Source organism: Chiloscyllium plagiosum, chromosome 2 (assembly GCF_004010195.1).
Source record: "Chiloscyllium plagiosum isolate BGI_BamShark_2017 chromosome 2, ASM401019v2, whole genome shotgun sequence".
NCBI lineage: Eukaryota > Metazoa > Chordata > Chondrichthyes > Orectolobiformes > Hemiscylliidae > Chiloscyllium > Chiloscyllium plagiosum.
The window spans coordinates 85,920,567-85,947,676 of record NC_057711.1 but is presented as its reverse complement, the minus strand read 5'-3'; the positions used below and the strand labels follow the sequence as shown (position 1 = coordinate 85,947,676).

At 41.2% G+C, this 27,110-nt stretch overlaps 1 protein-coding gene across 7 annotated transcripts in view; it reads right to left on the bottom strand.

Moving 5' to 3' along the window:
- Positions 1-27,110, bottom strand: part of LOC122561552 (aminopeptidase O (putative)) — a 399,666-nt gene that overhangs the window by 186,927 nt on the left and 185,629 nt on the right. For all 7 annotated transcript variants that reach the window (XR_006315040.1, XM_043713375.1, XM_043713330.1 and 4 more), the window contains exons 11-13: positions 25,852-25,912; positions 3,716-3,778; positions 3,296-3,385 (exon numbers count right to left, since the gene is read on the bottom strand). Coding sequence is in view for 6 of the 7 variants with exons in the window: in XM_043713375.1 (XP_043569310.1) it covers positions 3,296-3,385; positions 3,716-3,778; positions 25,852-25,912 (214 nt within the window). In the remaining variant the exon portion in view is untranslated. The remainder of the gene's footprint in view (positions 1-3,295; positions 3,386-3,715; positions 3,779-25,851; positions 25,913-27,110) is intronic.

Here is a 27,110-nt window from a genome sequence, read left to right as displayed (position 1 = left end):
CAATACATTTGCTTGCTATTTAGATCATTTAAATTTTAATTACATTTTACAATTGTTTGTGAGTTGTAAAATTTACTAATCACTAAGCATCTGTGTTCAATAGATATGGAACGCAGACTTACAAGGTCAGAATTCGTTGCAACTTTTACATCCAAAAATCCTGATAAACTGGCACTTCGTTAAAATCCATTCTCAGGCATGAATGCAAAGGAACACCCAGCATTTATTGCCGCATCTTTGTTGACTTTCTTTTCAAGCCCCTCAACACAACTACCACATTTGCCATAAACCAGCTTCTGCCTGTGTCCACTTAGCTCATCGTTGTGATTTAACTTTAAATCTTTGGCATTGCTAACAGCCAAGTCGCAGAAACCTTTAGTCCTACAGTCATCAGGGCAGATGCAAGAATACCAAATTTTAAAGGAAGTAGTAATAACATACTGCATGAGAAAAAGGTGCTGACTGGTTGGCAAATCAGTTCTGTTTGGACAAGGGGTTGCCATGGAGAATCAACCAGGAAGCTACTGTTCCCATTCTTCTGTTTAATTTAAGAAAAGGTACAGTACTAAACAGTTCCTTTTTACAGCACAGGACAGGTCTCAAATAAAAAAAGCCTGATTGATTAACAACCAATTTATGTAATTCTTAGCAAATTGGGATTGATCAGCAAACGTTGCACACTTGTGAAATCTCATTTACTGTTCAATATTATTTTCTAAGATTTGCAGGCACTTGATGGCTGAGTCTAGTCTGTACTTTGTCGATTGTGTACAACTGAAAGAACAAACTGTTTGTTGATGGTCTATCAGCCATTGTGCATAGAATCCCTGCAAGACAGAGCGAGGCCATTTGGCCTGTCAAGTCTGTATCAGATCTCTGAAGACAAAATCCCACCCAAACCACTGACTACGCTATTCTTGTAACCGTACATTAACTATGGCTAATCCACCTTGCACATCCCGAGATACTACAGAGCAATTTAGCATGGTTAATCCACCTAATGTTCACATCTTTGGGCTGTGGGAGGAAGCTGAAGCACTCAGCGGAAACCCATGCAGACATGGGGAGAATGTGCAAACTCCACAAAGATATCTACGTACTTTTCCATATTTATAGGTTCTATCAGTAGCTGCCATATACATATTCATCATGTTCCCATTTATTTATATCCTTTCAAGATTGAACTGCCTAAACGTTTCCACCTTTTTGCATAGTTTAGTCCACTGGTCCCAGGAATTAACAATGTGGTCCTTCTTTGCATTGCCTCTGAGGTTTGAGTGCCTTATTCATTTCTTGGAACCAATAGTAAATATAGTATTCATGCTGAAGTCTAGTTAAAAGACTGCAATATAATTCAGTTCCCTAATTACTTTATTTAATGCTGCTCATCTGCAGACAAGATAATGCTATATTTTCTGGAAAAGTTCAAAACCAATCTGACCAATCACCATTACTGGAAAATGCAGTGGTGCCAGTATTGGATGAAAATAATATGAGGCTTAACCAGAAAGGTGTTCTATGCTCAAAGAGCCTGCATTGCCTAGATTTACAAAATTGGAAAAGGCATTTGGTACCTATGAAATCCTATCTAAGGATGACAGGAAAGGAAATAAGGCAGAACAATTGGTATAAAATACTGTTTCTTTGCCTTTAATTCAATTTTTTCATGAACAAGAGAGCTTTAGAGACATAGTGGTAGTGTCCATACCTCAGGACTGGGATTCCCAGGGTCAATCCCAACTGCTTCAGATGTGCACAATAAAATCTTTGAACAGACTTATTAGAAAACATGTATAATTGCAATCACCTATGAGCAGAAATACAAGGTAGCACAATAAAAACAGTAACATAACAAGCAGGTTTACCACACAATGTCAAAATTGCAGGCTACAAGCAACACTTGTCCAAAAACTCATGGATTCTCCCTTACGTTTATAACATGTTCTCCTTGACTATAAGCACCAAGAAAACCATGATCATAAGACAGGGTGTCACCCCTCCACTTCTGATCACACTAAGAGGTCAGCAAATTCTGCTATTTTGGCTCCATAGTGACCATCTGTGTCTTGATGCAGAACCCGATACGCAAATAGAAAAAATGGCTACTATCTTTTGCTAACTCTCAAGATTTGTATGGAATACAATCAAGCCAACTCTTCGAAACAACATGTTTATTTACAGCACCTTGTTGTATGACTTTAAAACATGGATGACATACAGCTATCAAGCAAAGAAGCTTAACAAGATCTATCTTATATCATGAACAGACAAAATCATAAATGTGGCCACCCATTAAAAGACAAAACTCTTAAGTATTTGTTATTCATCAAAAGACCTGTAAAGTTGTCAAAGACGACAGAAACAGTTTCTGCATGGTAAGAAAACCAGAGTGAATTTACCAGTAAAATGTTAAAATCTTTGCTTTAAGGATTCCTGAAATGAAGATTCTAAATATCAAATCTCACATGTGGAAGACACTAGTTAACAAAAGAGCAAACTGGAAACATCATCTGTAGGATTCCATGATGATCAGTGGCTGCAGTGGGTTGGCTACAGTCACCACCCACTGATGACCACTTCAAAAGCAGCACTTGTGGCAGAACCTGCCTCTGTTTTAATTTTTCTCTACAGCCATGAGCAACAGTTCAGCACATGAAGTTACCCTATCCTTAAATGATTTGTTTTGCTGAATGAAAGCATCAAGCACAAAATAAAAGCATCAAGAATAAACATTTAGGAATTGTCAAAATTAGTAATAGTAACATGAGGATTATTTCTTAATTCAGTCTTTGGTCAAAATCTGGAAACTACTGCCAGAGAGTATGGTAGAGCCAGGTTTAATCAAGACATTCAATTTGAAATTGGCCTGTTAATTGTTGCAAAGAAGTTGTTGCAAGAGCATAGGGATAGAACTGGAGAGTGGCATATATGAATTGCTCCTGCAGAGGACCAACATGGACATGGACATGGCATGATTCTAAATCCATCATTTTGGAAAGATGTCACCAACCCGGTCCAACATTTTCTGTTGCATCAATTTCAAGTTTGCAAACTGAATCAAAAAATAATTGATTTTATCAAGTTATGCAGTAAGAGGTTTGAAAAATGCTGGAACAATAATGAAAATTGCATTTTCAACTCCTGTTATATTTTGCATTGCTCCCAACTTCAAGCACATTGTTTTTTCACTGATCCACTTCAATTCTTTGAAAATAAGCATTAGTACTTCAACAAAAAAAAACTATATTTCAGAATTCAGCTCTAGGATACTTCTTAGTAACTTTCACAAACTTACTTCTTTGAATGTCACCTCATCCTTCTGGCTCCGTTTTCTTTTACAGGAGCCTTTTCGATCTTTTTTATTGATCTTGATCCATTTTGTAACCTAAAGTTAATAATAATTTCAGTTACAGAAAATTATGCATTTTATTGAGTACACATTTTGGCACTGAGGCAATGTGTTCTTCAAACTTCCCACTAGTCTAAATATTTCTAACAGAAAATTATTTAAAAACAATGTTGAATAGACTTAGTTTATCAATGCAGAATAGCAGCATGCTAAGTTTGTTTTTTCCTTGTTAAACATCTTCCAAATGAATTAGTATATTTTTAAAAGAAAAACAGAAAACAAAACCATGTTTGAAATGCATGAAAGTAGTTTACCAAACTTCCAAGTTATAACTGAGAACCACTTATTAAACAATATCCTCCTCACCTCACTCTGTACTTCACAGACCAGTCGGTTTTTTGTCCACTTCAGTGTTTCATCCAAAAGAGGCTAAAAGGAAGAAAGGAAATCAGAAATTCTACATTATCAAATCTCAAGGAACAAGAACTTTAGCTTACTTTTCAATTATAATTAAATTCACTACTGATTATGCTTTTTGATTTGAATTTCACCTTCAGACCATAAGTAATTACAGCAGAACACCATTACCTTGCTTTGTCCATCAGGGTGTTGCTCTCAGTCTGCCTTCTCACCTCCCCCTTCCACCCAGCCCATATCCACTACCGCTCCCTTTCCAGCCCACAACCACTATACCTCTCCTCCCAGCCTCTACCCACCACCCCATGATCCAGTCCACACCCACACAGTCTCTCATACCATACCTCAACTAGCACTGCTTTCCTCCAGCCTACATCCACCATCCAAGCCCACGCCCTCCGCTCTGTCTCCAGTGCATGCTTCCTCTCCTCCAGCATCATTCCCAATACCCTTACTGCTCCAGCCCAAGTTAAAGTCCTTCTCCTGCACAGCCATAACGAAGTACCGTGAAAGCGACTTGCGACGCCTCCTTGCGGAATATTTTGAAGTTTATGATAGAAGCAAGAAGTAATGATTCCCATATTTTGTCTCGCTATCCCTGCTGCTTTAATAAAAAAAATGACACTGTCACTTGCGTGCCAGCACTGTGCAGCTGGCGGCTTGTCCCTTCGGCTGAGCAGGATTGGTTTGGGTTTGTGCTGCACGTGGTCGCTCGCGGATAAACGGAGGCGCGAGCGTTCTCCTCCCGCCGACACAAGGTTCCACACAGAGGGAAGGAGCGCCTCCGACTGCCAACATGTAACTCCTCCGGTGCCGCCTGAAGGCGAAGCTCCAACAAAAACAAAGCCGACTCACCCGACAAGGACAAAAAAAAAATGCTTTTTTTGTTCTTTTAGTGCGGTGCCGCCCCGTGTGTAGGTGGGCGGTGAGTGGGAGCTGGGAATGTGAAAGTGAACTTGATCCAACATTGATCATTCAGCCAGAAAAAGCTTCATTGTCCCTCGGATACCAAACATAACTGAGATGTACTGTCCCAGCTAACCACTGTCAGGCTACACAATGACGGAATACTTTTTGGCAGCAATGCATTCATAGCAAGTTAATATAAATACTGTACAAGAAATTATTTTCCGACTTTGCAATCAAGCGACACAGTTAATCTTCAATACAGCGTCCGAACGCGGTGTGCCCACTGAAACGCCAAACAAAGCTATTCTCCGTTTAACATTTCAGTTTTGATTTCAATTATATGCATTTATTTTGCTCAGATTACAATCATCACTTTGAAATTACATGTCTTGCAATCAAAAGAATCAGCCTTTTGCCCGTGGTAATCTTATTTGATGAAATAGGCTAATAGCTATTGAAAGTTCATCAATAGAAGCAGGGTTCTTAACAATGGAGTAAATTGCATCCGATTTATTATACTGTAAGTTTTTCCAACGAAAGCAGCTTGCATTCATATTGAGCCTTTAATCTAGCAGACGAGGTCTCAAGCGATTTGCAGCAGTGTTATCAAATGACATTTGATATGGAAATGCAAACAAGAATATTAGCACGGGCGACCAAAAATCTAGTCAAAGGGTAGGCTTTAGAAACTTCGTAAAGTAGAGAAACAAAAAAAAGACAGGTTTAAAAGTAGATTTCTGAACATAACAGTAGAAAGCACAAGAGCCATTAATACTGTGAAATTGGCAGTTGTACAAAACAATCGGACTATTTTGAATAATCTGCAATCAGATCAATGTTAACACACCTTACAACACTTTCATTCTTTTTTGTGTACCATATTGTACTACCCAGATGTTTGAAACCACCTCGACTAGAATGTTCCTTCCTAATGTGTATTACTCCGAGTCATTAGAATTAGACCTGCACATGTGGCATTCTGGAACAACTATAGGACCTTGAAAACGTCACTGTAATGTGTTTTGCTGAAGTGTCACTGTTGGGAATTATAGACTAATTGAATGCCCAGTTTCACACAACAGTAATTCCTCATTGAGAATCAGAGAGTTGACAAGAAAGCTTTGTCACAGAAGTATGGTTTTGTCCAACTGTTCTTTTATAAAACAAAAGTCCTTTGATTTTTTTTAGATTCCCGACAGTGTGGAAACAGGCCCTTCAGCTCAATAAATCCACACGAACCTCCAAAGATTAACCCACCCAGACCCATTCCCCTACTCTTTCTTTGCCCCTGACTAATACATCTAGCCTACACATTCCTCAACACTATGGGCAATTTAGCATGGCCAATTCACCTAAGCTGCACATCTTTGGATTGTGGGAGGAAACCAGAACACCCAGAGGAAACCCACGCATACGAGGGAAGAATATGCAAACTCCACAAAGACAGGTCGCCCAAGGCTGGAATTGAACCCGGGTCGCTGGGTGGAAGCTAGGGATCATTAATTGTAGCATTTTGTGCCTTTTTTAATGAGCTAACAAGGAAGGAACAGAAGCTTCAAATACATCTCGGTCATTATCTGGCAAATATTGAAGTCCCAGTGGCACTGAACCTTCACCATCAAGTACTAGAAGTAATCAAGAGTACGACTTTAATGTGGCCCAGTTGAATCACCAGTAACAATGCACTCATGTATGGTCTTGTATCTCATTGCATGATAAAATAGTCATTCCATCCACCCTCTGCCTCATTTTATCTCTGATAAGTTAAACTTCACAACAAATGGCCTGTGCACTTCACCTGATATTTCTCAGGTGGAGGCATTTGAATTTTAAAGAAAATCAGAAATCTAAAGTCTAATGATGACTACGAATCTATTGATGATTATTTAAAACTATTTGGTTCACTAATGTCCTTTAGACAAGGTAATCTTCCTTCCTTACCTAATCTGGCATAGGCATGACTGTAGACCCACAGTTCATTTTTAAATGCCCTCTGGAATGGACCAATGAGCCACTCAAATGTATCCAACTGTTAAAAGCCCACAAAAAATAAATGAATCCAGATGGCACAGGTGGTATCCATCTAAGCACTGGAAATAAAATAAAATAAAAACACCAAACCCAGCCTGGTCAACCACACAAAATCACCTCTACTAACATCTGGGTGCTCATACCAAAACTGCACAGCTGCAAGACACAGTAGTCAACCATTAGCCACATATAGTCCTATTGATGATATCATATCCAGCAGACAAAGTCCCTGACAACACAATCAACATCCCAGGACAGGCCCATCTGTCCTGAGGCAGCAGGGACGAAAGTGTGGTGCTGGAAAGGCTCAGCAGGTCAGGCATCATCCGAGGAGCAGGAGAATCGACGTTTTGGGCATGAGGTTTGTGGGTCAGGGCTGAGAGATAAATGGAAGGGGGGGTGAGGTTGGGGGGAGTTGTGGGGTATGGGGAGGTAGCTGGGAAAGCAATAGGTGGATGAAGGTGAGGGAGAAGGTCATAGGTCAGAGGGGGCAGTGATGGGTGGGTCCGGAGGGCGGTGCCGAGTTGGAGGCTTGGGACTGAGATAATGTGGGGCGAGGGGAAATGAGGAAGCTATTGAAATCCACATTTATTCCACGTGGTTGCAGGATATGAGGTGTTCCTCCTCCAGGTGTCGGGTGGTAACAGCTTGGCGGTGGAGGAGGCCCAGGGCCTGCATGTCCTTGATGTACTAGGAGGGGGAGTTGAAGTGTTCAGTCACGGAGCAGTGGGCGTGGGTGTCCCAGAAATGTTCTCTGAAACGATCCGCAAGAAGGCGTCCTTGTCTCCCCAATGTAGAGGAGACCACACCGGGTGCAACGGATGCAGTAGATGACATTGGTAGATGTACAGGTGAATTTCTGATGGATGTGAAAGGATCCCTTGGGACCTTGGATGGAGGTCAGGGGAGTGGTACGGGCGCAGGTTTTGCACTTCCTGTGGTGGCAGGGAAAGGTGCCAGGAATGGTGTGTGGGCTGGTGTGGGGTGTGGACCTGACGAGGGAGTCACATAGGGAATGGTCTTTTTGAACCGCTGATGGGGGGGGTGAGAAATATCTGTCTGGCGGTGGGGTCCGTTTGGAGGTGGCAGAAGCACCAGAGGATGATGCGTTGAATGCAGAGGTTGGTGCAATGGAAGGTGAGAACCAGGGGGTCTGCCCTTGTTGCGTTGGGAGGGATGGGGTCAAGGGCAGTGGTGCGTGAAGTGGAGGAGATGTACTGGAGGGCATCGTCAAACAGTGGGAAGGGAAGTTGCGATCATGGAAGAAGGAGGCGATCTGGAACTTTCTGAGGTGGAATTGGTCATCCTGCGAACAGGTGCAGCGGAGGTGGAGGAATTGGGAATAAGGGATGGGTTTTTACAGGAGGTAAGGTGGGAGGAGGTGTAGTCTAGGTAGTTGTGGGAGTCGGTGGGCTTGTAATATATGTCTGTGGTTAGTCCTGAGGCAGTTAGGACGAATTGTCTGGGAAGGCCCACCATCAACTTTGGACCCTATAAAGTCGTGTCAAACATGGCCATAAAATCTCCTTCTGACTACCATGTACTGCAACCCCTCGGCTGATAAATCACTATTTCTTCATGCTGAATGCAACTCAGAGGAAAACCTGAGTGTGGCAAGGGCAGGGAATGTATTTTGAGTGGAGAACTTCATCACCAAAAGTGTCTCAGCAGCACGTCTACTGACTAAGCTGGTCGAGGCCTAAACAGATGTAGAATTACAATACTAGGTCTGTGGTAGGTAGTGAAAAACCAATAAGAGGGGAAAATAACACTTCATCCACACCAATCTGCTTGTCGAAAAAGCGTTTGTTCATGACAGCATCAGCAGCACAGACCATAACGCACTACATGTGGAGAAAAAGTCATTCACATTGTGAATAACCTCCATTGTGTTGTGTGGGACTGTCATTTTGCTAAATGGAATTGATTTCAAATAAATTTAGCAACTCAAGACTGGGCATCTGTTGGCTGTGGTCCATCACCATCACCACTGTACTCCAACATAATCTGCAAGCCCACCATATCCCCCAATCTACCATTAGCATCAAGTCTGAGGATTAACTCTGATTCAATAAAGAGGTCAGGAGGGTATACCAGGAGCAGCACCATGCACACCCCTAAATGAGTTGTCAACCTGGTAAAATGGATAACACAGGACTACTTGCAAACCAATAAAGCATAAGCAGCATGGGATAGACAGAGCTAAGCAGTTTTACAGCCAATAGATGAAGTCTTCTCTCTGCAGTCCTGCCACATCCAGTCGGAAATGGTGTGAGAAATTATAAAACTCACTGGAGGAAAAGGCTCCACAAACATTATCATTCTCAACGATAGGGTAGCCCAGCACATCAGTCCATTAGATAAGCCTGAACCATTTGAAAGAAGTTTCAGTCAGAAGGGGATGATCCATTTCAGTCTCCTTCACAGGTCCCCACCATCACGGATGCCAGCCCTCAGCCAATTTGCTTAATTTTTCATGATATCATGAAATAGCTGAAGGTACTAGAAACTGCAAATGCTATGGACCTTGGTAACATTCCAGTAAATGTAGTGAAATAACTGCGCCCATACCAAAGCTGTTCCAGTATAAGTACAATGCAGGCATCTACCCAACAATATAAAACAATTGCCCAAAAATCCACCCAGCCAATTATGCCTAACAGCCAGCTCTCAGTAAAGTGATGGAAGGGATGATCAACAATGCTATCAAGCAGTACCTCCTCAGAAATAACTGGCTCATGTGCTTAAATTGGGCTGTGCGGAAGAGGGTGCTGCAGATGCTGGAAAAGCACAGCAGGTCAGGCACCATCCGAGGAGCTGGAAAATTAATGTTTCGGGCAAAAGCCCTTCATCAGCCCTCATTCCTGATGAAGGACTTTTGCCCAAAACATCGAATTTCCAGCTCCTCGGATGCTGCCTGACCTACTGTGCTTTTCCAGCACCGCTCTAATCTTGACTTAAATTGGGCTGTACCAGGACTGCTCAGCTCCTTACCTCTTTCACCCTTTGTTCAAACATGGACATAAGAGCTGAATCCTAGAGGTGAGGTGAGAGTGACTGGCCTTGACATCAAGACAGCATTGTATAGGTGTGCCACCAAGGAACCTGAACAAAACTAGAGTCAATGGGAATCGAGAGAAAACTCTCCACTGCTCAGGGTCATACATACAAAGAAAGACGATTGTGGTTGTTGGAGGTCAGTCATCTCAACTCCAGAACATCTTTATAGGAGTTCTTCAAGGTAGTATCCTAGGTCCAACCATCTACAGGTCTTTCATCAATGAGGTTCCCTCCACCTTAAGGTCAGATTTGGGGATATCTGTGAATAACTGCATACTGTTCAATGCCACTCATAAATCCTCTGAAGGAAAGACAAAATGCAGTAAGATCTGGATCATACCAACACTTGGGCTGACGTGTGGCAGTGCCAGACATTGACCACCTCCCACAAGAAAGAATCTAATCATAGTTGAAGCCCTTCTGCTCAACATCCTGGGATTACCGCTGACCAGAAAATGATCTGGACTAGCCACTAAATACAGTGGCTACAAAAGCAGTCAGGGACTAGGAATCCTGCAGCAAGTAACTCAATACTCTCCAAAGCCTACCCAACATCTACAAGGCAGAAGTCAGCGGTGTTACAGAAAATTGTTTCACTTGCATGTGAGAGTATAGGTCCAACAGTTTAACTAACACTCAGGAAACTTTACGTCATCTGGGACAAAGCAGTCTGCTGATTGGCACCACAATCTATAAGCATTTATTCTCTCCACCACCAAAGCATAATTGCAGCAATGTGTACCATTTAAAAGATGAATTTCAGAAATTCAACAAGGTATCTTAGAAACACACAACCATCACCATGTAGAAGGGCAAAGGCAGCAAATGCATGGTAGCGCCATCACCACAAGGGCAATGAGTGATGAGCAATAAGTGCTGGTGAAGCCGAAAGCACACATGCCTTGAATGAATAAAAATAGTAGCAATCTGAGGAACACTAACAAAGACAGTGATGTGTTTGTATTACAGACCCACTTTTGTACAAGTACACTTCCTTCATCAGATATGAAATCAAAGATGTCCCAGATTTTCATTCACCAGTCATGTATTTGATCACAATCCTCAGCATACAGTTAAGGAATAAGCAAAGTTAGAGTCACTCTACGCAGCATATTCTGGAGATCAAAATACAGGAAACAATTTTGACAAATGCTGCCAGCACAACAGGCTGTACCATTGCAAGCATCTGTTGCATGTTGAAAAGAAGGTACCAATTTCAAAACAGTCGATAGTAAAAACCAAAAAGTTGGGAGAGATCCTTGGGACTTGAAACAGCCAGAAACACATTAAAATTAAAAGTGCATGAGCACTTATTAAAACAGCTTCTTCATACTCTTTCTACTTGCAAGCCCCCTTTGCTGGTGCAATTCTGTTTGATGTCATTAAGCTCTCTCAATCATTCCTTTCCAGGTTCAATGATCATTAAGTGAACAAAATTAACATGGCAATTTTCAAAACATGAAAGCATGCTTCAACAATTAATCTCCAAAATATAAACTATAACCTTCGGATCACAGGAACACTCAGCTTATTATATATTCTAACCTTCGCAATATTTTAACAATCCACTCAGTTATATACAATGGGATGAAAGATTCATTCACCAACTGAAAACAGTTTTGTAGCATAATCATTTGAGTATAATAGATAATTTTTCTCATGAGTAGGGCATCATCTAACATCAGGTGTGGTCTCATTCAACCCCTTTGTCATTGGAAATATCAATGTCTGAATCAGATTCAATGTTTCCTCATTAAATTTTCAGTGTTTTCAAGCACAATGCACTTTTGACAATGATTTGTGAAGCCTACTTAGCAATTATTCTTTTGTTGTTGATGACAACAATAGTTGGACCTGATATGGTGTTGTTTGCTTTCCAACAACTCAGTTGACAAACACTTTATCTCCTAGCATTAGTGGTGTAGCTCTAACTTACGTGGTTTATTCCACATTTGCTCTCATTCAATCCTTTTGTTCTTGATCACTTAAGTGTTGATAGAAAGCTCCAAGCAGAAGCTCAGCAAGAAATGAATGATGTGCAATTGTGAGAGTAACAATGAGGTTTTCTCATAGTCAAATAGGAGTTGCTCTGTAATTGTGAAGAAAATGATACAACTTGTGCTTTCATGTCTTTCTCTCAGCTGCATCTGTACATTTTTTTTTCAAGATACACATAAATCTCTCAACTTCTCTATTATCTTGAAGCCGATGTAATGTGACTTTTCAGCAAATGAAACCATTATAGTTCACAAATTTACTTAATTCATCGCTATTGAATGAGGATCTGTCATCATATCTTACCATTTGTGGGATTCTAAACAAGGCAAAAATCTGGTCAAGCTTTGGGGTCACTGATTTCATTGAAGTAGACATTGGGGAGGCTACTATAGTCATCTGTGACAACAAGTCGGTTTTTACCCGGGTGCAAACCCACAAATATAATGCCGGATTCAAATATGGTTCTGGAAGGAGTTCAGACAGCTTGAAAAGATCACAAGGATTTGGCGTTGTGGCAGCTTCACATAGCAAACACTGATTAACTTTAGGGCTTTACCATGCTGTCAATTACTGGAAACCATTTCCTTGAGGATATTTTAGGTTTGACGATTCTTTGGTGACTTACATGAGCTATCTCTGACAATACATTCCCTCAATGAGTGTGGAATGGCAATGCAGTTATTCTTATTCCAAATATTGTGAAATACTAGTAGTATTTAGGGAATAATATCTATATTTAAAGACAAGCTAGGAAATGCTGGAAGATTTTGAACTATTTAGGCAATCTCTGGATTGAGAATTTCTTGGAAATAAATTAATAGTTTACTGTGTGCTATAAGCCACCTGGTGTTTTTCTTGATAACATGTGACTTTGGAGGAACAGATAAGCATAACTTTCAAGGAGGTAAGAAATGGGATTTATTGCAGTAATCACTGCAAGGAAACCTTACTTTGAGAAGCCTAGGGGTCTATGCTAACGGTATGAGAATTCTGTTTTGCAGACCCAGCAGTCAGAGAATAGTGAAGTCAGCTCAGAACCAGAGTCTCTTTCCTGGAATCCTATTTCTTAGAAGTCCAAGGAGAAAAAAAATGAAGTTGTGCATTATGACCGTTTCTCAATACCATGATTTCAAGTTGATTAGAATCAGAATAGGACAATTATCATCAAGCTACAGCCAGTAATTCAGCTTCATTGGCAGGAAATTCAGCAGACATGGCAAGTTCTCTCATTTCACCCAACCTTTGTCCACAAGAGTTCCTTTCTCTCTGTTAACCTTTTTTTTAAAAAAACCATCATCTCTGTAGAGACTGGAGTTGTTTTTGGGATGTATATGTGTAGGATTAAGAAGAAAATAGTTTTAATTCCAGATCATAGGTTAGATGTAATTCATGTTTGTTATTTGTTTCAAGAATACCTTTTGTTCACAATAAACAGACTACTTTGAGTTCAAAAAAGACTGTTCAATGTTTCTTTTACTCTTGTCAGCAGAACAAAAGTGGACTTGGTCATTTTGGCATTGCATCAATAAAGTTATAATAATGGTGTGACCAGTGGAATATTGGGATTTGATTATCAGCACATTCCTCCATTACAAATTCATAACAGGATATCAGAACATGAGTTCCCTGTCACAGTATTTACATGGTGAGTCTAATGGAGTTTCTGGTCACATGATAACCCCAAACTGTTGACAGTGGGGGATTCAGTGATAGTAATGCTATTGAATATCAAAATATGGTGGTTAGATTGTCTCTTATTGTAGATATTTATTGCCCAGCATTTGTATGGTGTAAATGTTACTTGTCAGCCCAAGCCTGCAAATTGTCCAGATCTTGTTGCATTCAAACATGGACTACTTCAGTATCTGAGCAGTTACGAATGGTCCTGATATTGTGCAATCATCGGTAAATACCCTACTTCTGACCTTATGATGGAGGGAAGGATGAAGCAACTGAAAAATAATTGGGCCCAGGACACCATCCTGCAGAAATGTCCTGGAGCTGAGATGAATGACCTCCAAGAACTATGACCATCTTCTTAAGTGCCAGGTATGACTCCAACCAATTGCAGGTGTGCTAGGATTCCTTGATGCCAAGCTTGGTTGATAGTCACCTAATGTCAAGGGTTGTCACTCTCACTGCACTTTTTAAATTTAGCTCTTTTGTCCATTTTTGAACCACGGCTGTAATAAGGCCAGGAGCTGTTGGAACCCAACTCAGACGTTGCTGAGCAGGACCTACTTGCTGACTCCTTTTAATACTGTTGATTAAGAGGTAACTGATGGGACAGTAATTGGCTAGGTTCGATTGACCTGTTTTTTTGTATACCAGACATACCTGGGCAATTTTCCACATTGTTGAGCAGATGCCAGTATTGTAACTGGAAGAGCTTGGCTAGGGGAGCAGCAAGTTCTGCAGCACAAGTTTTCAGTACTATTGTCAGAATATTATCAGGGCCCATAGCCTTTGCAGTATCCAGTGTGTTCAACTGTTTCTTGATATCACAGAGATTGAACCAAATTGGCTGAAGGTTGGCATCTGTGGTGTGGGGACCACTGAAAGATGGTGAGGTGGTTTGATTATCAGCACATTCCTCCATTACAAATCTATAACAGGAAATCAGTAGGTGAGTTCCCTGCCACAGTATTTACATGGCAAGTCTAATTGCGTTTCTGGTCATATGATAACCCCAGAATGTTGAGAGTGGTGAGGTGGATCATCCACTTGAAATTGCTGGTTGATGATTGCTGTGAGTGCTTCAGACTTACCTTTTGCACTGATGTGCTCGGCTCTTCCATCATTGAGGATGGGATACTTTTGGAGCCACACCTTCCAGTGAGTTGTTTAAATTTGCCATCACCACAAGTGGATGTGGCAGGACTGCAAAGCTGTGATCTGATCCACTGATTGTGCGATCACTTAACTCTGTCTATCACATGCTACTTATGCTGTTTAACACGCAAGTAGTCTTATTTCATAGCTTCATCAAGTTAACACATCACATTTAAGTATTCTTGGTGTTGTTCCTGGTATGCCCTTCTAAACTCTTGATTGAACTAAAGTTGATTCCCTGGCTCAATGGCAACAGTTGAGTGGGGACTATGCCAGGCCATGAGTTGTAGATCGTGCTGGAGTACAAATCTGCTGTTGTTGATGGCCCACAGCACCTCATAGATGCCCAGTAGAGTTGCTGGATGTGTTTGAAGTGTGTCCCATTTAGCACAGTGATGCCACACAACACAATGCGAGGATATTCTCAATATGGAGTCAGGATTCTGTGTGGTGGTCACTCTTACCTTCATGTACAGATGCATCTGCAGTCAGCAGATTGCTAAGGATGAGATCAAGTACATTGTTCCCTCTTTTTGCTTGCCTCACACCACTTGCTGCAGACCCAACCAAGTAGCTATGTTCTTTAGGACCTGACCAACTTGATAAGAAGTACTGTGTTGAGCCACCCTTACTGGTGGACATTGACATCTCCCACCCAGAATACATCTTGTGCCCTTGCAACCCCCAGTTCTTCCTCCAAATGTTTTTCAACATGGCAGAATACTGATTCATCAGATGACTAATAGAGTCAGAGTTGCATAACACGGAAACAGACCCTTTGGTCCATCTCCTCTATACTGATCAGATATCCTAAATTAAACCAGTACATTTGCCTCATATCCCTCTAAGCCTATTCATGTAGCTATCCAGATGCCTTTTAAATGTTGTATTGTACCAGCCTCCACCACTTTCTCTGGTAGCTCATTCCATATATGCACCACTAGGTCGATGCTAGGTTATCCATACGTTTTCATTTCTTTCTTAAGACTTTGTAGCGATTGATACAACTGACTGGCAATTTCAGGGGGCAGTTGAGAGTCAATCCCCCTCCCACTCCACCAAGGACATGCAGGTTCTTGGACTCCTCCATCGTCAGACCATAGCAACACGACGGTTGGAGGATGAACGCCTCATCTTCCGCCTAGGAACCCTCCAACCACAAGGGATGAACTCAGATTTCTCCAGTTTCCTTATTTCCCCTCCCCCCACCTTGTCTCAGTCAAATCCCTCGAACTCAGCACCGCCTTCCTAACCTGCAATCTTCTTCCTGACCTCTCCGCCCCCACCCCCACTCCGGCCTATCACCCTCACCTTGACCACCTTCCACCTATCGCATTTCCAATGCCCCTCCCACAAGTCCCTCCTCCCTACCTTTTATCTTAGCCTGCTGGACACACTTTCCTCATTCCTGCAGAAGGGCTCATGCCCGAAACGTCGATTCTCCTGCTCCTTGGATGCTGCCTGACCTACTGCGCTTTTCCAGCAACACATTTTCAGCTCCATGTTGAAACAGCCCAGCTGCTGAATTCAGTCCAATTTTGCAAGATGGAGGCAGAGTCAGATATTCCAGCCAGAATTTGTCCGCTCCACACGCTCTTCTTTTTTTCTCTTCTCTTTTTTTCCTCCTAGTGTTTTTTCTTCCTTCTTCTCTTCCTTCTTTGTTTCTTCCCGTCAATGATGACTCCTGACCTCTGGTGAGAAGAGACGATTCCCAGCCTCTACTGGCGCTTCTCAGCCTCCAACAAGCAATGACTCCTGACCACTGGCAATGATTCCTGGCCTGGTGTAGAGGCCTCCCAGTATGGCAGGGCACCCGCCCTGCATAGAATGGCAACCTCCTGACCTCTCGCAGCAGCCTCCCAGCATTGGCGTGGCGACCTCCGGATCCTGTGCATGGGCCTAGGCCACCCAATGTGGCATGGCAACCACCTACCCTGGTGCAGCAGCTTCTTTGCATGGCATTGTGACCTTCCGGTCTCCTGCAGTGGCCTCCCAACGTAGTATGTCACTGGTGTGGCGTGAAGCCAGGGCCCGGTGTGGACGGGAAGGCAAGAGCCAGCTTAGTCTGCTGTACTGACTCTTTTTTTGTACTGCTGGACATTTTACTTCTGTAACAAAAGAAGCAGTACCTAGGTGCTTTTGTATCTAGGTTAGTGCTGTAATTGGTGATGTATAAACGTTCCATTATACTCACTGAGAATATGTGACAATAAAGACTATTCTATCTTATTGAGCCGTGACATCAAGGAAGTGTAACGTGAGTTGTGATTCCTGCAGGTTCCAAAATTCTTCGAAAATCTCTATTTGATGCTATTCTAAATTGAAACCAAGCTTTCAGAAGTCATAGACCTGGAGATGTAGAGCATGGAAACAGACCCTTTGGTCCAACTCGTCCATGCCAGCAAGGTATCCCACCCCAATCAAGTCCCACCTGCCAGCACCTGGCCCATATCCCTCCAAACCAGTCCTATTCATATACACATCCAGATGCCTTTTAAATGTTGTAATTATACTAGCCTCCACCACCTCCTCTGGCAGCCCATTCTACACACCCAGCACCCTCTGCATGAAAAAGTTGCCTCTTCAGTCTCTTTCGCATCTTTCCCCTCTCATCCTAAACCTATGCCCTCTAGTTTGGACTCCCCCACCCTGGGAAAAGACCTTGTCTATTTACCCTATCCATGCCCCTCATATTTTATAAACCTCTGTAAGGTCATCCCTCAGCCTCCGATACTGCAGGGAAAAGAGATCCAATCTATTTAACCTTCCCCTGTAGCTCAAATCATCCAACCCTGGCAACATCCTTGTAAATTTTTTCTAACCCCTTTCAAGTTTCACATCTTTCCAATAGGAGGAGACCAGAACTGCACACAATATTCCAACAGTGGCCTAACCAATCTCCTGTGCAGCTGCAACATGACCTCCCAATTTCTATACTCAATGTTCTGACCAATAAAGGAAAGCATACCAAATAGCTTCTTCATCAACCTATCTAGCTGCCACTCCACTTTCAAGGAACTATCAACATGTACTCCAAGGTTTCTTTGTTCAGCAACACTCCCGAGGACCTTACCATTAAGTGTATAAGTCCTGCTAAGATTTGCTTTCCCAAAATGCAGTACCTCACATTTATCTAAATTAAACTCCATCTGCCACTCCTCAGCCCATTGACCCATCTGATCAAGATCCCATGTTTAGTACCATGCACTCTCTCTATTAAGTTGGCGATTATCAGTATCAAATGTCTTTGTAGGGCCAGTTTTATGAATATATACCAACGCAGATTCAGAATTTTTGCTTGCTTTTGGGTTTCTTCACTACTTGTATGGGTGAGATCCAAAGTGTAGGCTGATTTCCACCTTTCTCATTAACTTCAAGGTCAAGAAGACGTGGAAGTTCCTTCTCAGTCTGCTTCATAACATGAAGTAAGTAATACCTATTAACATTAATGCACCATTGAGGCACGTTTGCAGCTATATGAAATATGCACTTAACAGGAATCAGTTTGCCAAAAATCAGTGAAATGATCAACACACAATTCAGGAATGTTGCTGATATGTGGAAGAATTATGTATATAATGGCAATTACGTGCAGATCTGTTATCATGTGAAAACTGATAAGTAAGTGTGCCACATTTTCCAAGATATGGAATAGAATACAGCCTTCATTCTCGTGTTGGTCTCTTTGAATGAGATTCGTATTTCAAAATTTTCAGGGGCTCGTCGCTTGTCACTTGCAGGCAAGGTGAGCAAGGAATAAAAATAAAATTGCGAGATCTCTTCACAGTTGCTCAGTTTTGAAAAGAAATTAAGACCATATAATGTAGCGTATTGAGTCTGTTCTGCTTTTCAACAAGATCATGGCTGCCCTGATGTCTTCCTGTCTTTTTCCTATAACCTTTGAGTCCCTTACTGATTAAAAATCTGTCTCTTGTCTTGAATATACTTACCGACCCAGCCTCAATAGCCCTCTGCAATAAACTCGAGAGTGTGGTGCTGGAAAAGTACAGCTGGTCAGGCAGCATCTGAGGAGCAGGAGAATCGACATTTCAGGCAGGAGCCCTTCATCAGCAATGCTGCCTTATGCCCAAAACAATGATTCTCCTGCTCCTTGGCTGCTGCCTGGCCTGCTGTGCTTTTCCAGCACCACACTCTCGACGCTGATCTCCAGCATCTACAGTTCTCACTTTCTCCCCCTGTGATAAAACCTTCCACAGGTTCACAAAGCTCAGAAGCAAAATTCGTCCTCATCACTATCTTAAATGTGTGAAGACATATTCTGAGATGATACCCTCTGGTCTGATACTCTCCCACAAGAGGACTTCACTTCAGAGAATATCTCCAGGACACCTGCATCAATCAATGTCCCGTGGCCGAACATTTTAACTCCCCCTCCTACTCTGCCGAGGACATGCAGGTTCTGGACCTCCTCCATCGCCACTCCCTTACCTCCCAACGCCTGGAGGAAGAACGCCTCATCTTCCGCCTCGGGACTCTCCAAACCCATGGCATCAATATCGATTTCACCATTTTCATTTCCCCTCCCCCCCACATTCCTGATAAAGGGCGTTTGCCCGAAACGCCAATTTTCCTGCCCCTTGGATGCTGCCTGACCTACTGTGCTTTTCCAGCACCACATTCTTGACTCTAATGTCCAGCATCTGCAGTACTCACTTTCGCCCACAAGAGGAAACAACCTTTCTGTATCCACCCTATGAAGTCTACGAAGAATCTTGTGTGCCTCTCATTATTCTAAATTACAATGAACAACGGCCAAAATTCCTTAAACTCTCTTCACAAGGCAGTCCCTCCATACCTGGTATCAACCAAGTCAACCTTCTTTGGTCTTATGATGTGGAGGAGCTGGTGTCAGACTGGGGTGGACAAAGCTAAAAAAATCACACAACTCCAGATTATAATCCAACAGGTTTATTTGGAAGCACTAGCTTTCGAAACACTGCTCCTTCATCAGCTGTGGAGCAGAATCATAAGACACAGAATTTGTACCAAAAGACTACAGTGTCATGCAACTGAAACAATATACTGATCAGACCTAGATTGCTGTTAAGCCTTTTTTTTAGAATGGGTACAGGTTTCGGTTCATTAACACGTTGCATTTCGATGACATGACACTGTGATCTTTTGCAATACATTCTGTGTCTTATGATCCTTCTCCACAGCTACCTGATGAAGGAGCAGCGCTCCGAGAGCCAGTACTTCCAAATAAACCTATTGGACTATAACCTGGTGTTGTGTAAGTAATCAAAAGGGCATCATCCCTGCACCATAGAAAATTGTCCTAATTGTCAGTCCCTGAAAACAAGAGTGCCATCTGTCAGGCTTCATGGTTTGCGTGTCTTGAGGGATTCAGTAGATCAATGCTAGAATAAAGTTCTTTGAGCAGAAATGACAATAGCTGTTCTGAGGGAGGGTAGTGTGTTACAAGTTCATGAAGGAAATTTCAGAGCTTAGTACCTAGGCATCCAAAATCACACCCATTAAAGGTGCAAAGTTAAAAATCACACAACACCAGGTTATAGTCCAACAGGTTTAATTGGAAGCACACTAGCTTTCGGAGCGACGCTCCTTCATCAGGTGATTGTGGCAGTTAGTGGTGTCGATAGCAGTCATGATTCGGAGATGCCGGTGTTGGACTGGGGTGTACAAAGTTAAAAATCACACAACACCAGGTTATAGTCCAACAGGTTTAATTGGAAGCACACTAGCTTTCGGAGCGACGCTCCTTCATCAGGTGATTGTGGAGGGCTCGATCATAACACAGAATTTATAGCAAAAATTTGCAGTGTGATGTAACTGAAATTATACATTGAAGAACTGATTGTCTGTTAAGCCTTTCATCTGTTAGAATACAGTGATAGTTTCACTTCTTTCATGTGTAAGGTGCAGTATCAGAATTACACAAGCACAGATATTTCTCAGGGACATGAAGCTGAAGGAGATTGCAAAGTAAGGGTGGGCAAGGCCAGGGATAGATTGAAAAACAAGTATCAGAATTTTAAAATCAAGATATTGATTGATCAAAACCAATTTATATCACTGAGCATTGGGATGATAGATGAACACAACTTGGTGTGAGGGAGGACATGGGCAACAGAGTTTTTGATGGTGTCAAGTTGGATTCTGGAGAAGTGAAAAACTGTGAATATAACACCCTTATTCAATATGGAAGGGAGGCAAAAAGCTGGTAACTATAGGCTAATTAGCCTACTATCTATTGGAATCCATTATTAAGGAAGTATTAGCACAACATTTGGAAAATCATTATCTAATCAAGCGGTTTCAGCTTCATGAAAGGGAAGTCATGTCTCACTAATTTTTTAAGAGTTTTTTAAACGAAGTTTCAACCAGACTGGATAAAGGGGAACCAGTAGACGGGTTAGTCTGGACAGAGTGGATGTTGGGAAGGTGTTTCCATTGTTAGGAGAGACTGGGACCCGAGGACACAGCCTTAGAGTAAAGGGAAGACCTTTTAGAACAGAGATAAGGAGAAACTCCTTCAGCCAGAGAGTGGTGAATCGATGGAATTCACTGCCACAGAAGGCTGTGGAGACCAGGTCATTGAGTGTAATTAAGACTGAGATAGATAGGTTCTTAACTGTCAAGGGAATCAAGGGTTATGAGGAGAAGGCAGGAGAATGGGGATGCGAAACTCATCAGCCATGATTGAATAGTGGAGCAGACCCGATGGGCTAAATGGCCTAAATTCTACTCCTATGTCTTATGGTCTTATAGTTGTACTTGGAATTCCAAACAGCATTCGGCAAGGTACCTTAAAAATAACAGTCCATAGTGTTGAAGGTAGTGTATTCGCATGGATACAGAATTGGTTCAGGGACATCAATAAGAGCTTCTTTTTCAGGCAACCGATGATCATTGAGTATAAGAGTTGGTAAGTTATGTTGCAGTTATACAGGACATTGGTGAGGCCACATTTGGTGTACAGGGCAACCTCAATTATTTGAATGACATGGGTGGGGAGTATTTTGTTTGGATAATCAAATGTTCAAATATTCAATGTTCGGATAATCGAAGATTCGGATAATCGAAGATTCGGATAATCAAACATTCGGATAATCAAACATTCGGATAATCAAACATTCGGATAATCAATGCTCGGATATTCGATGTTCAGATATTCGATGTTCAGATATTCGATGTTCAGATATTCGATGTTCAGATATTCGATGTTCAGATAACCGAGGTGGTTCTGTATTGTGTTCAGTTTTGGTCACCTTATTATGGGAAGGATGTTATTAAACTGGCAAGTGTACAGAAGAAATTTACAAGGATATTGCCTGGACTCAGTGGATAAGTTATAGGAAGATGTTGGACAAGCTAGGACTTTTCAGAGCATAGTAAAATGTCGGGGGACCTCATGGAGGTGTATAATATCATGAGAGGCATGGATAGGGTGAATGGACTCAGTCTTTTTCCCAGGGCTGGTGAATCGAAGACTAGGGGGCATCAGTTTAAGGTCAGAGGAGAAAGAATAAATACACAGTGGGTGGTAGGAAATTGGAATGAGGAGCCAGCAGAAGTGGTTGGGGTGGGTATATTAACACCATTTAAAAGGCATTTGGACAAATACATGGATCGGAAAGGATGAGAAGGATATGGGCCAAATGTAAGGAAATGGGGTTAGGCTGCTTGGACATTTTGGTTTGCATGGACCTGTTTGGGCCAAAGGGCCTGGTTCTGTGCTGTAGAACTCTATGACTCTATGAACAGTGGGATTCCACAGAGGCCAGTGTTGGGACCGCAACTGTTTAGAATATTTATATTAATGATTTAGAGGAAGGAAGTGAATGTACTGTAGCCAGTTTTGGAGATGACACAAAAATAAGTGGAAAGGCAGGTTGTGAGAGGGATACAAACAGTTTAGAGAAATACTGATAGGTTAAGTAAGTGGGCAATAGAGTTGGCAAATGGAGTATAATGTGGGAAAATGCGAAGATGTTCATTTTGAAAGGGAGAACAAAAGAACAGAATAATATTTCAATGGAGAGACACTGTAGAAAGTTGCAACACAGAGGGACCTGGGGTACCTCTGCATAAAACACACAAAAGCTAGCACAGAGGTGCAATACGTCGTCAGGAAGGCTAATAGAACATTGGCCCTTATTTCAAGGATATTGGAATGTAAGAGAAGGCCTGTCACACATAAACTTTAAAATTGCTTGGTGCTAGGGTGACCGCCTCTGGAGTACTGTGAGCAGTTGTGGTCCCCTTATTTAAAAGATAATTTCTTTGGAAGAAATTCAGATACGTTCACGAGGATGATAGCTGGTATGGAGGGATTGTCTAATGAGTAAAGGTGAAACAGGTTAGGACTCTATTTACTGGAGTTTAGAAGAATGATGTGATTTCATTGAAACATATAGGATTCTTAAGGGGCTTGACAGGGTAAATGCTGACAGGATGTTTCCCCTCGTAGGAGAGTGTAGGACTCAAACAGCATAGTCTCAGAATTTAAGACTGAGATGAGGAGGAGTTTCTTGTCTCTGAGGGTTGAAAATCTTTGGAACCCCCTTGCCACAAAGAGCTGTGTTGAAGAGTCCTTCTTTATGTTTAAGGTTGAGATAGATAGATTCTTGATCAGTAGGGAATTGATGGTTCCAGGGAAAGGGTAAGAAAGTGGACATGAGGCATGTTAGATCAACCATAATTCTATTGAACGGTGCAGCAGACTCAACAGGGTGAATAGCCTACTCCTGTTCCTACCTCTAATGGTTCACAGACCATAGCATGTAAGACACCAGCCACATGGTTACATAAGAACTATCAGGTGGCAAAAGCATAAAATGAGGGTTTCAATAACAGCTGAATTGAAGCAGGGCAAAACAGGTAATGTTACATAGATTGAAATACAGTCCTAGTTACATTGCATATCTGCGAAAGTATCTTTTCTCAAGGTCAAGTATAACACTGAGATTGTGAACTATCTGGTAAAGTCTCAGATAATTGCCTGGGAGAGAGATGGAATTTGAGGTATGGATTGGAGCATGAATCAAAGACAATGCTTACAGTGTTCCCAACATGTAGAATCATGCAGCACGGAAACATACTCTTCAGTCTGATCAGTCCATGCTGAACGTAATTCCAAACTAAACTAGTCCCAACTGCCTGCTCCTGGCCATATCCCTCCAGAACTTAATAGAAGGAAATTTCTGCTCATTCCCATTCTAATACGCAATGTGCTTAGCAAAGTGAAGAAGTCAAGAGAGGTGATGTTGAGGTAGATCAAAGTATTGTCACTGTTTGTTTGAAAAGAAATGCTGGGCATTTGGATGATGTCATTGAGAGGCAGCATGTCAATGTGAAATAGGAAGTGGGGGGCAAAGATTAATCTTTGGGGACCACTAGAAGTAATGGTGAGGGAACAGGAAGTAAAGCCATTGCAAAAGATGCTCTGCTATAACTACATGTTGTGTTTAATCAGTAGAATGACTTTTGATGAGATAAAAGAGGGTTAGTAAGGGTTATGAGCTAATGTAATGCATGTAGACTTCCAAAGATGCTTGGTAAGTGTCACAATGCTTACATTGTGCACTTGTCAGCAAAATTTAAACACATGCAATTAAAAGGACAATGGCAAAACAGACAGAAAGTGCATAATCAACAAGTCCTCCAACCATGTTGCAATCATTCTCTGATTCGCTTCTTTGATTCTATACATTTACTTCCACAAATTTGAGAAAACATTTTCCTCTGAAGTTTAATATTTGTTTAACAAAAATATTTTAAAAAACAATCTCACAGCCAACATCAGTCATCAACTCAGAAAACTCTTTTAGTTTCCCTTTACATAACTCTTGTCATGGAAAGGGAAACTAAACTTTGCTCCAGTGTTCCATTGTGAATTGTCACAATAACTAAATTACATTGAAAAATGCAGGACACTGAGTAAATCAGCCACAGTATTGAAATAATGACAATGCTTAACCTTTTTCAGCATCAAATTTTATTTAAACTTAATCTCAAAATTGCATTTTGCTTGCAAAGTTCAGAGATGTTTAACTTTGCTAAAATAACCACATTAAAAGGCTACGATAATGTACAAGAGTAAATAGGAATACCCTGAATTTGTACTTAGTTTTTCCTTTCTTGGCTGTTTTTGGCATTATTATTATCAATGTTATTAATTAGATTAGATTAGACTTACAATGTGGAAACAGGCCCCTCGGCCCAACAAATCCACACCGACCCGCCGAAGCGCAACCCACCCAAACCCCTACATTTACCTCTTTACCTAACACTATGGGCAATTTAGCATGGTCAATTCACCTGACCTGCACATCTTTGGACTGTGGGAGGAAACCGGAGCACTCGGAGGAAACCCACGCAGACACGGGGAGAATGTGCAAACTCCACACAGTCAGTCGCCTGAGTTGGGAATTGAACCCAGGTCTCTGGTGCTGTGAGGCAGCAGTGCTAACCACTGTGCCACCGTGCCAGAATTACACAGAATTTACATCACAGAAAATGGCCGTCTGACTGACTGATCCATGTGGTATTTATACTCTTCAAGATTCATGTTTAGTTATATTATCCCACCTCATATCAATCTATTCCCTTTCTCTTCAATGTCAGCATCAAGTCCAACAAAAATGCATCAATACTGACTACTTCAGCTGGTGGCAGCAAGCTGCGCATTCAATTCATGTTAAAGAAATCCTTCCTCTATTTTATTTGTGTTTGTGCTTATTTTGTATTTCTTCAACCCTGTTCTGGTTTCAGATGGAACATAAAACACTTGTCCATCCTACCAAACATCTTTATTATTTTAACCACTGTCAAAAAAATCCCCTCTAATTTTTTTTCCAGAGAAGAGTTTCAGTCTTATTTCTTTTTCAAATGGTTGCAACTTCTCAAATCCAGTAATATTTTAGTAGTTTTTACTGCACTTCCTCTAATGCTTCGGTATCCTTTTGGTGATATTATTATGTAAATTTACTACTGCCTTCTTAAATTTGCAACATTATTTATTAATTCTTCTGATGAGGGATTGCTTTCATAAAGCTGTTGGTAAACCCTAAAGTAGCTGACATATCACGGACCTTTTTTTTAAGTAAAACCTTTCAAAAATTAGTTTTCAGGAATTGGTTTGTACTCAGTCTTTTGTAAACACCTACATACACAAAATAAGAGAGTTAAGAAACAATATGTTTGAATCTAAAGACAAGCAAATTAGATATTACTGATGTTACAAGGGAATAAAAAAAAAGAGAAATTACCTTTGGTATTCCAGCCACATCCAGCCAGTTTTCAAAAATAACTTCCATGGACAACCCCTGACTATGAATGAATTAAAAGGAGAAACCTGAGCAAAATATCAACTGATACAAATATTTTTAAAAAGTCAGAGAAATTTCTGAATTCGTTATAAAATCTAACAACTGGCTACTCAGTGGTGGGGAAATATTCAGAGACAATAATCCAAGAAAAAATTAACAGGCACTTCATAAATTATGGGTTAAGAAATGAAAAGAGTTGTGTGCACTACCATCCATCTCTTTTAGTGTGTGGGTTCTTTAGGGGCTTACATAGTCTGGTGTGCAAGGGGGTAGCTAACCTTTTGGCTAACAAGATGTGTTTCTCAGTGTAATATAAGTTGCAATTTATTGCATCTCAGCAACTATTCACAGGTTATAAGAATAGGCTCCAAGTTTCAACAAGAACTCTTAGAAGGGTCTGGCCTTGAGTCTGTCTCCTGTTAGATCTTACTTTATTTTTCTATCATGTCTTCTTGAGATTATCACAGTGGGTGATACTCAAAGCATTATAAGATTATTCCTTTCAGATTCTTCCAGATCCGTATAGAGCAAAACCCATATTTATTGAAGAGAAATTTTATTGGAATGGACTAACTTAATTGCATGTTTTGAAGAAGTTGTGAAGTGGGATATTGCAGGTAATGAGAGTACAGATAAATTATCACTGCACAGCTGTTCATAAGTTAGTGCATGTAAATTGCCATGCAGAATACCAATGAAAAAAATTAAAAGCAACACCAAACAAATTATCTGTGCACACGAAAAAATTTAGCAGCACATTGAGTCACTGTTCTTTTATATATATGGCTTAAACTTGGGAATACAAAGCAGAATTTCAAGCTCTGCAAATTAAGAATTTCAAATTGGCAAACACCATATAACTCGGAAATGTGGTAGACAGTAAAAAGGATAATAGCAGACTTCTAAAACACATACACTGAAATATGTTTATACATGGCAGATTAAATTTAATGCAAAGATGAAGTGAATACTTTTGGTAGGAAAAATTAGATGAGGTGACATGAACTAACTAGTACAATTTTAAAGGGGGTGTAGAAAGTGATAAACCAGACAATCCATGTAGGTGGAATCAACAGATGTGAAGCTGTAAGAGCACAGCAGGTCAGATAGCATCCAAAGACCAGGAAGGTCAACATTTCAGACTGAGACCCTTCAAGAATTTCGGCACAAAACATTGACTTTCCTCCTCCTCGGAGTCT